The 18,531-nt window shown below is 36.4% G+C and overlaps 1 protein-coding gene across 3 annotated transcripts in view; it reads left to right on the top strand.

Annotated features, from left to right (window-relative positions):
• Positions 1-18,531, top strand: part of SPAG9 (sperm associated antigen 9) — a 135,651-nt gene that overhangs the window by 33,004 nt on the left and 84,116 nt on the right. For 2 of the 3 annotated variants that reach the window (XM_059150532.1, XM_059150531.1), the window contains exon 2: positions 1,531-1,651. In XM_059150532.1, the coding sequence (XP_059006515.1) occupies positions 1,531-1,651 (121 nt within the window). Of the gene's footprint in view, positions 1-1,530; positions 1,652-9,457; positions 9,513-18,531 lie in introns of those variants that run through there. The other variant, XM_059150535.1, reaches the window with a different exon arrangement.

The raw sequence follows: 18,531 nt of genomic DNA, 5'->3' as shown, positions 1-18,531 counted from the left end.
CTTAGTAGGCATTGGACATACAGATCTGGAATTCAGGTCTAGGCTAGAGACTGGACTAGAAATTTGGAGGTTGTCAGCATATAGTTAGTATTTAAAGCCGTGAAACTGCACGAGATGACCAGGGAATAAGAGTAAATAATGAAGAAAAAAAGTTGTCCAAGGACTGAGCTTGTGAATGTTAAGAAATTGGGGAGAAGAGGAAGAAGCAACGAAGAAGACCAAGAAGCAGCCAATAATGCAGAAGGAAAACAAAGTCCTGGAAGCCAGATTAAAAAAAAATCATTTTAAGGAGTGAGTGATCAGATGTCAGATGATGCTGATACAACAGTTAAGAAGAGGACTGAGACTTAATGGTCAGATTTAATAATAATCATCTTTTTTATTATTTATTTATTTATTTATTTTTTTTTTAAAAGATTTTATTTATTTATTTGACAGACAGAGATCACAAGTAGGCAGAGAGGCAGGCAGAGAGAGAGGAGGAAGCAGGCTCCCCGCTGAGCAGAGAGCCCGATGTGGGACTCGATCCCAAGACCCTGAGATCATGACCTGAGCCGAAGGCAGCAGCTTAACCCACTGAGCCACCCAGGCGCCCCATAATCATCTTTTTTAAACAAGATTTTATTTATTATTTATTTGACAAAGATCACAAGTAGGCAGAGAGGCAGGCAGAGAGAGAGAGAGGAAGGGAAGCAGGCTCGCCGCTGAGCTGAGAGCCCGATGTGGGGCTCGACCCCAGGACCCTGGGACCATGACCTGAGCAGAAGGCAGAGGCTTTAACCCACTGAGCCACCCAGGTGCCCCTAATAATAATCATTTTGACAGGGGCGCCTGAGTGGCTCAGTGGGTTAAAGCCTTTGCCTTTGACCCTGATCCCAGGGCCCTGGGATCGAGGCCTGTATCCGGCTCTCTGCTCAGTGGGGAGCCTGCTTCCCTTCCTCCCTCTGGCTACTTGTGATCTCTGTCTGTCAAATAAATAAAAATCTTTAAAAAAAAAAATCATCTTGACAAGAACAGTTTTAATAAATTTGGTGGAGTTCTTTCTAGTAACTGCTCTTTTTCTTAGAAATTTAAATTCCATAGTTCAGGTAATATAAGAGATTGTTTATTAACCAAATAATTGTTGAACTAATATTGATTGTCATGTCATCCTTTAGTTCTTCATATGTTGTACTGTGTCTGACACTGTGAAGACACTGAAAACTGTGTCTTTAACTCATGAATATGCAAATATGCCAGTTAAAGGATTCATATATTTGGAGTAGGATGCAGGAGTAGGATGCATGTATTTTTTTTGGAATGCTGGTTACATGAAGTGGAATCACTTCATAAACTATTTGGTCATGTTTTTCCTTCTGTATTTGGAAGTTTTTATAAAGAAAAAAGAAAATCAGCGTAAGTTCCTGATTCTTAAATCTTTCTGAGTAATTAATGCCTAATTGTCATTCTCAATACCAGGAAACATAGGAGTTGATAATGCTAAAATTTTTTTATTTTTCTAATGAACATAATACTTTTCTTTTCTGTTAGAAATTCATTGAATTTGAAGACTCTCAAGAACAGGAAAAAAAGGATTTACAGACCCGAGTGGAATCTTTAGAATCTCAAACAAGACAACTTGAACTCAAAGCAAAAAACTATGCTGACCAGAGTAAGTAAAAACACTTTTCGTCATAAGTACACATTAAAGAGTGGGCTCTAATAGCACAATGACTCATCTTGGTATTTGACTGGGCTTCCAAATATGTGCTTGGAATTGTCATCATCCCAGACTGAAGAGTGAGACCTGGAAGCTAGGTTCAGTTCTTTTTTGCTCACATCTTCATGTGGTTCTGATGTCTGCAGAAATAACTAAATAAAAGATATGTTTATTAAGACTCTCTTCTTCAGGGACACCTGGGTAGCTCAGTTGGTTTGGTGTGTGCCTTTGGCTCGGGTCATGGTCCCAGGGTCCTGGATTGGAGCCCTGCATCTAACTCCTGTCCTAGAGGGAGCCTGCTTCTCCCTCCCTCTGCTTGTTTGCTGCTACCCCCCAACAAATAAATAAGTAAAAAAAAAAAAAAAAAAGACTTAAAAAAAAAAAGACTCTCTTCTTCAATTTAGCTCTCAGCCTTTACAGTTAACATTATGCCACATTCATTATGCAGGATTCTGGGGCGTGTGCATGTGCATCATTTCTTCTCATTTTGATCCATTACACTAAGTTCCATTGCTTTCCATATTGCTTTGAAATTTACAAATGTGACAAAAACTCTAGCTCTGAAGTATGTTTTAAAAAAAATTACTGAATTCGAGGAACACCTGGGTGACTCAGTTGGTAGAGCACATGATTCTTGATATCAGGTTTGTGAGTTTAAGCCCTATGTTGGGCAGAGTTTACTTTAAAAAAATAAATACCGAATTCTCTTTTTCATTCTTTTCTAGTGAAAAACTGAGGGAGTGTAAGGGAACAGAATATCATTTTTCAGAATTATTTTGTTTTTAATATAATTTCATTGTATTCTTGACTTAAAAATAACTATTGTTTCAGACTCCAAGGATGATTTTTCTTTTTGGCTTATGAATTAGACCTAATTAAGTCAAAATTAGAAAAACAAATGGGGAGAAACTTCATGGACTGTTTTCATGTTTGCTTTGGGCAGGTAGAGAACCCTTCAAGTTTTCCCTTTCAGCGCTGTAAACTTCCAGAATTTCTGGAGCAGTAGATGACCAGCTGGCTTCCTACATGAACCGTTAAGGCTGCATAGTGACACCTGCTGTTAAAGATAGGAATTCATGGTGGATAACCTTTATTCATTACCTGGCTTGGAGTGTGGTAACTGCTTCCTCTAGTACTCTGGAATGGCCTAATAGAGCTAAACCTCGAATCACTGGGAACCTGGAATTCGAGCATTATAGAATTCAAGGAAATCTCACATGCCTTTAAGCAAATGTCATGGAAGGGAACTAGTGGATGTTTGGTACCAGAAGCCACTTTTGGTAACAGAAGTGAGACAAAATGAGCCGTGTATCATGTCTTTGTACTTTTAGACTTGTAGATACCTAGATACCTTGTAGGAGTACCTAGAGTACTTCCTTTGTTCACACTGAATATACCGAATGACTTCTGTGACTCTGCCATAGAAATTTAGAGTCTTAGAGAGCTGGACGATGGACCCCACAGTCCAAACACTAACAAATATATTAGTAGAGTCACACTGCTCTGAGTACCACTGTTTCTAGAGAAACAGTCTTGTGGCAGTTGCTAGCTTTTGGTACATTTCAAGAGCTGAGCATTCTCTACTCAAAGAAGAAGAAAAAGAGCTATTGGAGATACTGTTTAATTCTAACTTGATTGTGTTTTCATATCAGAGATTATATTGTATTTTAGAACCAGACACTAAAGGCAGAGTGGACAGAACAAACCTCATTGTTTTATTTTATTATAGTTTCCTCTTGATTCTCAAAGAGTACCAAGTTTTGGATAAGGACATTTGCTTTTAACTTAGAAGGGAACTTCTTGTATGGACTCCTTTTATACATTAAGTAAACTATTTTAATGATAAGGGAGATATTATAAGATGAATTACCTGAAACCATCTGTCTGACATTCAAAGGAGATACTTCTAGGGCACCTTGGGTGGTTCAGTTGGTTAAGTGTCTGACTCTTTTTTTTTTTTTTTTTTTTTTAAGATTTTTTTAAAGATTTATTTGAGAGAGAGGCAGAGTGAGAGAACACGAGCTGGGTGAGGAGCAGAGGGAGAAGCAGAGTCCCTCCTGAGCAGGGAGCCCTATGTGGACCTTGATCCTGGGACTCCAGGATCATGACCTGAGCTGAAGGCAGATGCTTAATTAACTGAGTCACCCAGGAGTCCCTGAGTGTCCGACTCTTTAATTTTGGCTCAAGTCATGATTTCAGGGGCATGAGATCGAGGCTGAGTTGGGCTCCACACTCAGCATGGAGTCTGCTTGAGATTTTCTAGCTTTTTCTGCCCCATCCCTGCTTGTGTTGTCTCTCTCTAAAATAAATAAATAAATAAATAAACAAACAAACAAATAAATAAATAAAAATTTCAAAGGAGATACTGCTACTTTTTTCGCAAAAGTCTCTAAATGGAATTCTAACTTGATTGTGTTTTCATATCACACAAATGTATATGTTTTTCCATATACAGTTTATCCTTTTATTATTAAAATTTTAAAAACCTGCTTCCTGTTCTTTTCCGGTAAATGTAAACAAAATAAAGTAGGCTTTTAATTAAGATTTGTTACCCAGACTAGTGAGTCATATCCAGCTTTTTGGAATTGTTATGCTCTGAGGTATCTATCTCCTCATTTCTCTCTCAGAAGTACTGATTACTAGTGTTTTCCATCTTAACTTAATTTTTAAAAATAAGGTATCATTTAAAAATGATTTTTAATTCTCTAAGCAAGTGATGAGGAAATTAGGTAGATATCTAATCTTTGAGCTAAATTTAATCTGAAAACTTCATTTTTGTTATTAATATAATATCCCACCAAGAATTTCTCCCCCCTGGAAGTTTGCCATCCAATTTTGAAATAAATCTTGATGTCTAAGTAACAGTTAAAAAACTTAAAACCATGGTCAGTCAAAATTGACCATTCAGATGCACAAAATTCATAATACTAAATCTCTTGGTCTGTGAGCTGAGACTATAATAAGTCTTTTATTAATGCTTTGGGTTAATAAATCCTTTTCCTTTGATACCTTGGAGTCTTTTTCTCTCTTCCATCTAATTTTCTCTCTCTTCCTTCTGTTTTTCTTTAAGCCTGAACTAGGTATAGTATGAAATCTAAAATGTGAAATTTAATATGAAATTAAAATTTTCTTCCAAGTCTTCATTTACCATATTTAAATACCTGAAAAAAATGTGGGTGGGGGCAAAATATTTGACTCTTTTTTCATTTAACCTTCCTACTTTTCCCTCCCTCAAATCCCTTAATATGATTCAAAGCTCCTTATTTTTAAAAAAGGTAGAAGTAAGAGGTAATCTTTAAGTATCACCAATGTCTTATCATTTCGGGAAACCAGGACTGGGAATATGTTTTTTTAAAAGATGAAAAAAATGTAAATAGGTGTATGTCAGAGTATGTGAATTCTTTTTTATATGATAAGCAACAGAATATCAGACTATTCATCAATTATTTTTCTTTATTCATCAATTTTTTAAAAAAAAAGTGTATCATGATTTTTTGTTACTGTAATGTGACATCTATTTTTATTTTCATTGTCTTAAACTTTTAAAATGTTTTGAATGTTTTTTAGTTTTCCTAACTTCTATTTTTAAATAAACAATTCTTGAAGGCCATAGAAATTACTGATAATGATATTTATAATAGGATCGATGCAGTTTCTTCTGTTTAGTGACATTTTTTTTAGTGCAATGTGATAACAGTATCTTGTCCAATTTCCATTTTTATATTTGTATGTTAGAGTCTTCAATTTTGAAGATTGTCTGTCAATTCTAATGATCTGTTTTAGTGCACATATCCTCTTTAAAAAGTAGCCACAGTAAAAGTCCAAGTTCTGCTTTGAAGACAACTTCCTGTGTTAAAAGGGGAAATTTTGGTTGTAGTTACTTGCTATTTGAGAAGCATGAAAACGTCAAGAAATAGGAACTGAGTTAAGGACATAGATTACAGCTTTTGATAGTTTGGAATCATCAGGTTGTGGTATGATTTCACAATATTGAGAAATTGCATTTATAAAAATTTTGTTAATGGTTTTGTGGTTATATTTGATTTTGGAGATTTCTAGTTGCTCTTTTCAAAACTTGAACTATGTAGGATATGTTTTTGGTTTTCCCAACGTGAATAAAGGATTTTTAAAAATGCTATATTATATCTGGGAGTAATAATAACACTTCTTGTTAACAAGAAGTAACAATAACAACATCTGTGAGCCTTAAGAAAGAATCTGAAACATACATGGGGTGGAAAAACACAGTTGTGGGTTGAGAAAGGCCTGTTGGTTCTCGACAACTGTTGAAGGAGTCTATAATCAACCTTGCTATTCATGATGTGGCAGTAATGGGTTCTTTCTTTGTCACAAAATACTTTATATTCGTTCTTTTGTATGTTGTTTGGCATTTTTTTTTGTATTATTCTTTTGTATATATCTTATAAGCCAGGTATTATCTTAAATGAGTCAAGTAAATAAAGACATTTTAATACAGTTAAAAATATTATACTGCTGTATGCCTAGCATTTAGCTTGGTAGAGGAGAATATGTTTGTAGTACAGAAAAATATAATGTGATCATTGCAGTCAAACAAATCAGCACTGTAGGGGAGAAGGGTGTGTATGTCCTTCTGGTCTTCTTTTCCGTATATACTGTGTTTTTATATCACTGCAGTTAGAGTGTACATATAATTTTGTATCTTCCCCTTAACACTATTTGTTTCTCTTGTATAATCTTTAAATATTTTAAATGTCTTCCTATACCCATCATCCAGAAGCTAATGCCATCTATTATCAATTCTTGTTTTCTTCGGGGTGTGTTTTCTCCTTTATTCTAGTGAGAATTACTTAATGGCCACTTTGTTTTTTTTACCTTGGCTACTTGAAACTCAGAACTAATTTGGAAATGCAGCCGTAAGGACTGGTTTGGACCTTACCTGGTTGGCATATATTTTTTTTAATTTTTAATTTTTTATAAACATATATTTTTATCTGGTTGGCATATTTAAATTGTTTTCTTTTTGATCTATATTTTATACACATACAGTGAATTATTATGTTCTAATAAGCTTATCTCAGATCCTTTGTAGAATGAAGGAATGAATCAGGTAAAAATAAATATACATAAATTAAAAAAAGAAAAAAGTTTCATTGGTTAGTTGAACGTTTTTTCCAGTGTAGTGAATCATATTGAAGTGAATATTTTTTTAAACCTATAGATGTCTCTGTATTTTGATAATTTTCTGAGAATATATTTAAGGAAGTAGGGCAAAAAAGATGAGTATTTTAGTGGTTCTGGTTTATAATAGTGTTTGGTCATTTTTAATGTGAACAGAATTGGAGAAGTATGGTTTAGTAGTGTATTTCATTTTGTTTTTCATAACATGTATTTGGGTCATTATTTGCAACATATCAGCACATGGAGCTAATGTAGAACCATTTATTATTTGATTCTTAGGAAAACTGTTTCCCTCAAGCTCTTTGAATTTATAAGGTGACTTTTCCCTTGATTGTGGAGGTGATGTCAGTGATTTTAAGCTACTTAAGGGCTCTTCTCTGAATCTGGCCTTCCTACCTTTGAATGAAAATCTCTTTTTTAAATTAAATGGGAAAATTATTTTGACAGTTGATGACATTGTAGTAGAGATTTATTCTGACCTTTTGCTCTTTCATTCATTTGCTTTTAAAATTTGCTATAAAGATCTTAGTTTAATAAAATACCTTGAATTCTTTACCTCGAAACATATATTATTATTGGAAGGAAAACACTTCTGATTTCTTGGTCATAAGAATTAACATATTGCTAGGTGGAAAGCATAGGAAGATAGTATTTTTTAATTTTAAAAGAATAAAGGGATTAGAGCAGACTTCCATTTGGGGAATTATTTATAACCAAGGTCTGTGTGTCAATGATGTGGTTGATCAATTGAGAATTTTCACAACAAAGAAGAAAAGTAAGCCATTTTTAAGGTACCAGGTGTAGAGTCATACCAGACAGAGTTAATAGTTGGCCCTAAATATTTTTGTCACTGTTTTTCAGATCACTTTAAAAAAATACCTTCAGGTCAATAGAAAGCTTTGTCAGCCCCTTTACCATGCTCTGTGATTGCAATACATATTAATACTCTAAAAAGTTAAATAATATTGCAGTAGGCCACTTTTTGCATTTTAATGTTTTCTTGTCAATAGGCGGTTCCTTCTGCATTATATTTAGAGTGATTAAAGTAGAAAACTGATTATTTATATTGTAGTCGGAAGTATATTTTTAATAAGGCAACCTTAGGAGTTTCATATATCTCCTTGACTTTATTTTTTTTATTTTTATTTTTTTTAAAAGATTTTGTTTATTTATTTGACAGAAATAACAAGTAGATGGAGAGGCAGGCGGAGAGAGAGGGAAGCTGAGCAGGGGGCCCGATGCGGGACTCGATCCCAGGACCCTGAGACCATGACCCGAGCTGAAGGCAGCGGCTTAACCCACTGAGCCACCCAGGCGCCCCTCTCCTTGACTTTAAAAAAATTACAAAATTGAGGGGCACCTTGCTGGCTCAGTTGGTAGAATATGCAACCTTTGATCTCAAGGTCAAAGTGAGTCCAAGCCACATCTTGAACATAGAGCTTACTTAAAAACAAACAAACAAAAAACCCTACAAAGTGAAATTCATTATATAGAAAGTTACTTTAAACAAGTTACTTTTTTAGTCCATTCAACTTGACTTCTTTGCCATATTAAGAACATTTGTATATTTAATAAACTTTATATAAGGGTTTCTTTTTTTGGAACTTATTTTTAGAGGGAAAACCAAAACTTAAGCACAAGATAATTTATGCAAACACATTTTATTGCTTTGCTTCATTAAATAATACCCTATGTGGTCTTTAGATCTATTGTATGTCTCATTATCTGTATTTGGACTCTTTCCTTTCTGTAGTCTAGTGTTGTCTATTGAGAACCTTAAGGTTGTAGTTTATAATTAATATAAAGCTAAAATTTCATAGAAAATTAATTTTATTAGTAAGGGTGAAGGGATATGGTGATTCAGCTTAGGGAACAGAATAAAAATGAATGATTTGATTACTTCAAACATACAAAGGGATAGGTAAAGAAGATACCAAGTTGTATTTCTGTAACTTTGGAAGATAATATTAGAGAAAATGTTACTTCTTGATTTTGGTTGATCATGAGGAAGTATTTCTTGACCATGAAGGTGTACATAGGGATGTGTGCTGGGGGAAAGCATGGACTTTACCTGCATGGAGACTTTAGGTAGGAGAGTGGTCAACTTTTTGATGTGGATGGCTTAGATAACATCTTCAAGACAGAGACTAGGTCAGATCTCTACCACAGAGATTCCTAGGAGTTATTCTAGTCTGTTTTCAGGATATGATCATGATTTGTGAGAATGCTTTAGCATTGTGCATTGTGTCTTTGATTAATAACGTCTATCGAGAATCTTTGGAACTTTAGAGACATGGCGCAGAACTTAGTTGGCAGTGGAGAGGCTCTTATTATTGTTTTGATGTGGTTGTCTGAGATTTGTTTGCTCTTAAGTCAGTGTTTGATTCCTGCTTACCTGTTGAGACTTCTGAAAGAGGCTTCTGAAACACCAGTGCCACTCCTCTGAGGCCAGATAACCATTGGATTATCTGCCTTCCATGAGTAGTAAGAACTGATGATTCCTTTTGAGAAGGCAAATAATGAGTTGGACACGGCATTCTAGCAGGTGTGTTTCTCTTTCTTCCCCCCATAGGCCTATCAGCAGTCTGATGGGGCAGAAGACAACAGAGATGGAAGGTGTTCCAAACTTGGCACAGGCCATCAATCTAAGGAGGTAAGCTCTGATTTTGAGCAGGCCGAGCAGGTGGCTCTTCCTGCCTTAATCATGTCTTCTTGCTCTTTGGAAAGATGGACAGAAAGAGCATTTAAAATGAGGCAGAATGATCTCTGTTAGCTATTAAAAGGGGAAAACGTTGGATTAGTCTTTTGATTCTTCTTTTTTCTTGCCTGCTCCCCCCTTTTCTTTTTAGATGCCCTGGTTTGTTTGATTATTTTTTTTTTTTCTTCTTCAGAATATTAGCAGTTTTTTTTAAAGAATGGCAGATTTGTTTATTTGTTGTTTTGGGATAGGGAAGGATGAGCAAAATCTTGTTTATTTCCAGTTAATCTCAGGTTATGGCTAGTTTGATGAATAAAATGATAAAGTTTTAGGATTTTTCATGAGATAATTTTTACATTTGGTTTCACATAGGAACTGTTAAACAAGAAATAATCTTTTACTACCCCTTTCGTATAATGCAACAATAATAAGCATAGGTTAACTTCGTGGTGCTTGAGGCTTTCGTGGATGTCTGCCATCCTTGCCCAGTTGGGCCTTTCTTTCCTGCTTTTTCCACTTCCCTTTTCTTTTCCCTTTATTGATTACTTAGTGGCATCCAGGACTTTGAAGAGATGGCTCTTCCCAGGATTTAAAAGTACTTCTCTATTAAACACTATTTTATTTCATGTGAGTTAGGCCTTGAGAAAGTGGGACTCCATTGACTGTGTTGTGTTAAGTATTTGAAGTATTTTCAGAAAAGTGAGAGGTTTTGAATTTGTGTTACATGATCTTGGTGCTTAACTTATATACCTAAAAAGATAGGTACTGATATTTTGAATCACAGTAGAGGTAAAGAAAACATGAAATACAATCATGGATAGTTTCTATCAAGGTACTTGCTGGAAGCTTTATATTGGAGGGAATCATTGCCAGAAAAGTATTCAGAAAATCACCAAGAATAACAAATTCATAGACTGTTTAAAATCACCACGGGGTAACATGCCTTCGATGATTCAGAATGCCTTTTAAGAGGATATAATACATGTTTATAAGCTAATGTCTGAGTTAAAGTAACTGTAGTTGCTGTAGCAACCATGCCACAAATTATATATATAATGACTCAAATGTTATGTGTTATTTCTTGATGTGAAAATTAAAATGGATGTTTCCAGTAGGTGGGTAGCTCCTTCAGAGATGCAGGCTCTTTCTGACTTCTGGCTCCACGTTCTTCATACTCTTGTCCATTAAGGCAGAGGGGAGGAGAAAGGGGGTGGACAGTTGTGTGTGGAAGGCTTTTATTGGGCCAGACCTTAGGAGTGGTGCACACAGCTTTTACTTTTACTTCAGCGGCCATAACTCGATCAGAAACTAACTCTAGAGGCTGCGGGATGCCATCTAGCAGTGTGTCTAAGAAAAAGAGGAAATTGCTTTGGTTATTATCTAGTCTTTTCTTCAGCTTAGGAGCTCTAGTAGATGGCGCATGATTTTGCTCAAATGTTGAGCAAAGGGAGTGAATGTACCTAAAGCTTAGCAATCATCTACCTGTTCTTCCTACTTGTGAATTATCTGAGGAAGAAAAAAATGGCAAGTTTTAGTGAAAATAAAGCATTTATAAATTGTGCTTTTATATAATCTAATTTTTTAAAGAAGGTTTTATTTATCTGACAGAGAAAGACAGCGAGAAAGGGAACACAGGCAGGGGAGTGGGAGAGGGAGAAGCAGGCTTCCCGCTGAACAGAGAGCTCTATGTGGGGCTCGATCCCAGGACCCTGAGATCATGACCTGAGCGGAAGGCAGAGGTTTAACCCACGGAGCCACCCAGGCTCATTTTTAAATAACTTCAAGGTTACTCTGGCTGTTAGCACTTTAAAACTCTTCACTGCATATTCATTTATTCAACAGACATTTACTAAGTGTTGAGATTTTCTTTTGTTCTCTTATCATTTGATGTCTTTTCCTTTAAAAGATAGGTTACTATTAAAATGTATATATTTTTTAAGGTTTTACTTATTTATTTGACAGAGAGAGACACAGTGAGAGGGAACACAGGCAGAAGGAGTGGGAGAGGGAGAAGTAGGCTTCCCCCTGAGCAGGAAGTTCCATGCGGGGCTCAATCCCAGCACCCTGAGCCCAAGACAAGATGCCCAACGACTGAGCCACCCAGGCACCCCAAAATGTAATTTTCTGTTGCCTGTGTTAGGGATAGGTTATGAATGACATCTCTCTCTTTAACAAAAAAATATAACTCCTATTATATCTAGCTGGCTCAGCTGGTAGAGCCTGTGACTCTTAATCTTAGGGTCATGTGTTGAAGCATAGAACCAACTTAAAAAAATAAATATAATTCATATACTATAAAATCTACCATTTTTAGAGTATACAAATCAGTGGGTTTTAGTATATTCACAAGGTTGTACAACTATCACAATGGTCTTAATTAATTCCAAATCACTTTCACCATTCCAAATAGGAACCCATATCTGTTAACAGTCACTCCTCATTCCTGGCTTCCCCCAACCCCTGGCAATCACTGATCTGTTTTCTGTTTCTACATATTTGTCTCTTCTGGACATTTCATATAAATGGAATCATCTAGTATGTGGTCTTTTGTAACTGACTTCTTTCACTTAGCATAAGGTTCTTCCATGTTGTAGTGTGGATCCGCAGTGCTTCATTCCTTTTTAATGCTGAATAATATTCCATTATATGGACATTCTACATTTTATGTATCCCTCTTTGCCCCACCTTTTTTAATTGCCTATATGTTGCTAGTTTGAGAACCAGGAAAAAAAAACACAAAAACAAAACGAACTTTAAGTCAGTTATCCGAAAGCCTATGCAGAGTTAAGTATAATGAAAAACCCCTTTGGGAAGATATCCCTTGGATTTCTCATTGGCATCCTGGCTTGTTTAATTCCCAGTTTATAAGTGGGGAGTGAATTATTTAAATGTTTGAACCATCTTTATAATGCTGTGGTTATCTACTAGTAATAGGTTATATATTCTTGTTTTGATTTATCAGTGTTATATTTGGATATAACAATACAAAATAACAAGTTTTCTATTTAATTTTAATAGGATACAGAAATAAATAATTTAAGGGCTTCAAGTAAATAGACCAAGGTCAATAGGCTATAATTTATTCTTTTTTTTTTTTTTAAGATCTTATTTTATTTATTTGACAGAGATCACAAGTAGGCAGAGAAGGAGAGAAGGAAGCAGGCTCCCTGCTGAGCAGAAAGCCCGATGTGGGGCTCGATCCCAGGACCCTGGGATCATGACCTGAGACAAAGGCAGAGGTTTTAACCCACTGAGCCTCCCAGGTGCCCCGCTATAATTTATTCTTACACTAGTGGGGAGAGGAAGATGGAAATGGATAATAGGGTAGAGGAACTGATGATCATTTCTACAGGTTTAAATCTAATTTATGTAGACATTTTAACCATGAGATCATTTGTCTTTGTTTACTTTATTTTATTTTATTTTTTAAAAGATTTTGTTTATTTATTTGACAGAGAGAGATCACAAGTAAGCAGAGAGAGAGGGGAAGCAGGCTCCCCACTGAGCAGAGAGCCTGATGTGGGGCTCAATCCCAGGACCCTGAGATCATGACCCGAGCTGAAGGCAGAGGCCCAACCCACTGAGCCACCCAGGTGCCCTTGTGTTTACTTTAAAAATTTGAGGTGGATAGGGGCAGCTGGCTGCCTCAGTTGGAAGAGCATGCAGCTCTTGATCTCAGGGTCCTGAGTTCGAGCCTCATGTTGTGTATAGAGAGAACTTAAATAATTAAAAAAACAAAATAAAATTTGAGGTGAATAGAATGTTTTGGTATCTATGACTGATAAATTATGATGTAACACCCAATATTGATTATTGAAAATAGTCCCTAAGATCATGTGAACGAAAAAATAGAAAATATTTTAAGAAGGTTATTAATATAAAGGTGTTAGAATTTCCTTTTTAAAAGGAAGTCAATTTCTTTTATTTATTTGTCAGAGAGAGAGAGAGCAGAGGGAGAAACAGGCTCTCTGCTGAGCAAAGAGCCTGATGTGGGACTCGATTCCAGGACCCTGGGATCATGACCTGAGCCAAAGGCAAACGCTTAACCCACTGAGCCACCTGGGCGTCCCAGGAAGTCAATTTCTGATTCAGTGGTTAGGTTTTGCTAACAAGATGCCAGTGTTTATGTGCTACAAATTTTATCTTGGAAAATTAGCGATGGACATGAGGAAAAAATTTACCTTATAAATTTTGGAGAGAGTTTTTTTACCACCCAGATTTTATGAGTAAATGAACTGTACTATTCTAGGAATACCCCTGGACTTCATCAAATAGTATACACATGTAGCCCTTAGTAAGGTAGAAAATATTTCTTCTTCCAAATTTTATTTTTTACATTCATGAGATACATTCTCAGGTTAGTGAATTTTATCATACCATAAGGTAATTTTAAGAATTATCTTCTTTAGTGGTATAAAATAATGAAAGCGATGTGGAAAAAAAACTATTATGTCTTGCTTTTATAAAATAACATTGTGTTCTGGGAAATGCTTTATCAAAGTTATATTACTAGTTGTTTATTGGTTTTCAGATTTTCAGGGTTTTTTTCTATATTGGTATTTCTTTCTGAATTTCCAGCCTTTAAAATCAGACTTAAAGTAATTGGCACTAAAAGGGAATATTTGGGGCACCTTGGCTGGCCCAGTGGGAAGTGCATGTGACTCTTGGATCTTAGGATTGTGAGTTTGAGCCCCATGTTGAGTGTAAAAATTATTTAAATAAATACAAAAAAGGGGTATATTTACATTAGAGGCATACAGGATGGGAAATGGTGTAACTGTAGAGATTTTGGTCTTAAATAGGTAGAAGACCATTGGATTTTAGTTTTGTGTTTTTGTGAATGATACCACCTCAGAACATTTTCCAGTATTGTTAGGGTTGTTGATGTATTTGTGAAATTTTAAAGACTGTCATTTATTCTTAAGTGGTTGGAGGTTTTATTGGGGTCTTGAAAAGCATAGTTATAGATGAGAAATAAAATTAGAATACAGTAATGATGCACCAGACTAACAAAAAATATAGGCTGCAATAAATTGCAGACCATTAGTGTTGTCAGTTTATATTTTGAGATGAATGTGTTCTACTTTTAGATTGGATCTTTTGCTGAAGAAATAAAACTGGTAGTGTTAAATAGTGTAACAGGTAAAAAATGTATTTATATAAAAAGCTAAGGCGGATTTACTTGTCATTTATTTTGCATTGAAAATATAGTGGAAAGTGGTGCCCAGGTGGCTGAGTTGGTTAAGCAGCTGCCTTTGGCTCAGGTCATGATCCCAGCATCCTAAGATCAAGGCCCGTGTTGGGCTCCCTATTCAGTGGGGAGTCTGCTTCTCCCTCTCCATATTCCCCTCCACTTATGCTTGCACTTTCTCAAATAATAAATTTAATTTAATTTTAATTTAATTTCTCAAATAAATTTTTTTAGAAAGAGAAGAAAGCATAGTGGGAAGATGGAAGTCATCTCTCAGAATACAAGTCTATAATATGCAGCGGAACTCATTGGAACTCTCTTACAGTAACACTTTATATGGATTAAGAAAATTAACTTGTGCTTAGAAGAGATGTTGAGCATTTAGGCTTATAATTTAAGACCATTGCTCTTAGGAAAATAATAGATAGGAATAAGCTGTAGCATATGTATATGATGTGATATTATTCGCTGCTAAAAAGAAATGAGCTATGAAGCCATGAAAAGACATAGAGGAACCCCAAATGCATATTACAAAGTGGAAGCCAATGTGTAAAGGCTACATACCACATGATTCTAGCTCATGGGGATTCTGGAAAAGGCAAAACTAAGGAGACAGTGAAAATATTACTGTTTGCCAAGGTTAAGGAAAAGGGATGAATAGGTGGAGCTCAGGATTTTTAAGGCAGTAAAACTGTTCTGTATGAAAAAACTATAATGGTGGATGTGTGTCATTATATATTTGTCCATTTATAGAATATTTAATACCAAGAGTGAATCCTAATGTACTCTTTAGACTTTGGGTGGTACTGATGTCAGTGTGGGCTCATTGATTGTAACGAATGTACCACTCTTCTGCAGGATATAGATAGTGGAGGAGGTTGTGGGTGTGTGGGGAGGAAAGGGTATATTAGCACAATGTACTTTTTGTTCAATTTTGCTGTGAACCTAAAACTGCTATTAAAAAATAAAGTTGATTAATAAAAATAACAAACAGGGTAAGGGGCAGGTCATTTGTAACCATATATAGTTTGCATGTTCTAAATGACCTTTTTTGTGTGATGTATGCTAAGAAAAACAGAAATACAGATCGTTTCTATGAAATTAGTAAATTTATTTATCAGAGAGCTCACAGGCAAGGGGAGCGGCAGGCAGAGGGAGAAGCAGGCTCCCACTGAGCAAGGAACCCGATGTGGGACTGGATCCCAGGACCCAGGGATCATGATGTGAGCCAAAGGCAGATGCTTAACTGACTGCCACCCTCAGATGTTATTTTTGAGACAAAAAAAAAAAAAGTCAAATGGAAATAAATTAAGCAGAAACTCTAATGGGTTTAGAAAGCTGTGGGTGGAGGCTTAAGGAATTATAGCTAGGGGTAATCCTGGATGCTTAAGAGGACCAAAATAATTAATAGAACTTTTAAGGAATTTTATAGATGAAGCTAAGCCAGTTTGAACAGAAGTCATGTTCATTTAGGTAAATATAGGAAATCGCTGGTAATTGTGATACACATTAGGGTCTTATATCTCCTTTCCCACAGTCTTGCTGTTAAGTAGTATATAGCAGCAAAGCCATATAAACCAACACTGATAAGCAAATTGCCATAAAATCAGTGAGGTCCTTCTAGCTACAAGCCCAATTCTGTCCAAGTCACTTGATAAACAAAACTTTTTTAAGCTTTTTCCCCAAGGTGATAAATAATGATCCTTGGTTTCCGGTATTACTCTGCTAGGGTTCCCATGACAAAATATCATAGAAATATTTTCACACTCTTGTGAAGGCTGGAAGTCCAAGATCTCCTTGGCTTGCAGATAGCTGCCTTCTCTCTCTCTCTCTCTCTCCCTCCTCATATGGTCTTTTCTCTGTGCATATGTGGGGAGAAAAAGCTTTTATAAGGACACTAGTCCTGGGGCACCTGGGTGGCTCAGTGGGTTAAAGCCTCTACCTTCGGCTCAGGTCATGATCCCAGGGTGCTGGGATCGAGCCCCATATCAGGCTCTCTGCTCAGCAGGGAGCCTGCTTCCACCTCTCTGCCTGCCTCTCTGCCTACTTGTGATCTCTCTCTGTCAAATAAATAAATAAAATCTTAAAATTTCTTTAAAAAAAAAAGGACAACAGTCCTGTTGGATTAGGACTCCACCTTTATGACTTTTATTTTTTATTGTCATATATAGAAATATATATTCAGGGGATGCCTGGGTGACTCAGTCGGTTAAGCCGCTGCCTTTGGCTCAGGTCGTGATCCCAGGGTCCTGGGATCAAGTCCCGCATCAGGCTCTTTGCTTGGCAGGGAACCTGCTTCTCTCTCCACCTCTGCCTGCCACTTTGCCTGCTTGTGCGTTCTCTCTCTCTCAGAAATAAATAAATAAATAGAATCTTTTTTTTTTTTTAAAAAAGATATATTCAGTATCCTTGCATTTAGTTTTAGGCACCATCCTATCTCAGTACATACATACTGCATTCCTTTTAGCAGTACCTTTGTTGTATTTGAAAAACACATGTGTGCCAGATGCTATTCCTAATAAGTTCTAATATACTGTCATTATTCCTCACTTATAAATCAGGAAACTGAGGCCTAGAGAACTTGGAAGTAGCGAAGTCACTGCATTGTGGTCCATCACATAACTATCATAATTCACTTCACCAACCACCTAACGACAAATTTAGGGATGATTCCAATTTGGGTGTTATTATAAAATGTATTGCATACAACATCCATTTTCACATCTTCAGGCTTTGATGTGTTTCCACGGCGTAAGTAAGAATAGTAATACTGGGGATGCCTGTGTGGGTCAACCATTTAAGCATCTGCCTTTGGCTCAGTTCATGATGCCAGGGTCCTGGGATCAAGTCCCACATTAGGGTCCGTGCTCCACTGGGAATCTGCCTCTCCCTCTCCCTCTTCCCGTGATTGTGCTTGTACTTATACTTGAGCTCATTCTCTCTCTCTCTCTCAAAAATAAATAAATAAAATCTTAAAAAAAAAAAAAAAGAAGAATAGTAATATTGTTGGGGAGGGGCTGCGTCTGGTTGGCCCAGTGCGTTAAGCATCTACCTTCAGCTCAGGTCATAATCCCAGGGTTCTGGGATCTACCCCTAGGTCAGGCTCCCTGCTGAGGATGGTGCCTGAGCAGGGAGCCTGCTCCTCCCTCTCTCTGTGCCCACGTGCATATCCCCCACACCCCCCTCAAGCTCTCTTGCTTGCTCTGCTCTCTCATAAATAAATCTAAAAAGTAGTAATACTGGGTCAAAGGATATACACATTGCTTATTTTATTAGATGTCACCAACAAACTACCAACCTTCAAAAGAGTAATTCCAATTTATCCTCTCATATTGCCCATCTTTTTTCTTTTTTTCTTTTTATAATTCTTCAACCTGGTAACATTTTTGTTCATCTGCCTATGCATTTTAATGGTGAATTGGCACAATTTTTTTGTAATGGTTCTAAAGTCTGTTTAGATCTTCTGCTAAATGTTGAACTCAGAAGTTGTTGGAGAACATAAAGAATGAGTTTTCAAGCCAAAGAAAGTACCTACGTGAGTTGGTGCTCAGTGTGTTTGGACTGGGGTTGGGTGGGGCTGCACACACCGCAAATTAATCAGGTCACTAACTCCTTCCCAAAGGTAACTACTACCCTCACTTCTGATACCTTTTAGTTTTAGATTAGTTCTGTCTTTTGAACTTTGTATTCTTTTGCTTCTGCTTCTTTCCCTCAATCTGTGTGTGAGATTCATGTGTAGCAATAATTTGTTCTTTTTCTAGTGTTCCAGTACAGGAGTATTTA

Source organism: Mustela lutreola, chromosome 15 (genome assembly GCF_030435805.1).
Source record: "Mustela lutreola isolate mMusLut2 chromosome 15, mMusLut2.pri, whole genome shotgun sequence".
NCBI classification, from domain to species: Eukaryota; Metazoa; Chordata; class Mammalia; order Carnivora; family Mustelidae; genus Mustela; species Mustela lutreola.
This window is presented reverse-complemented; position numbering and strand designations above follow the sequence as displayed.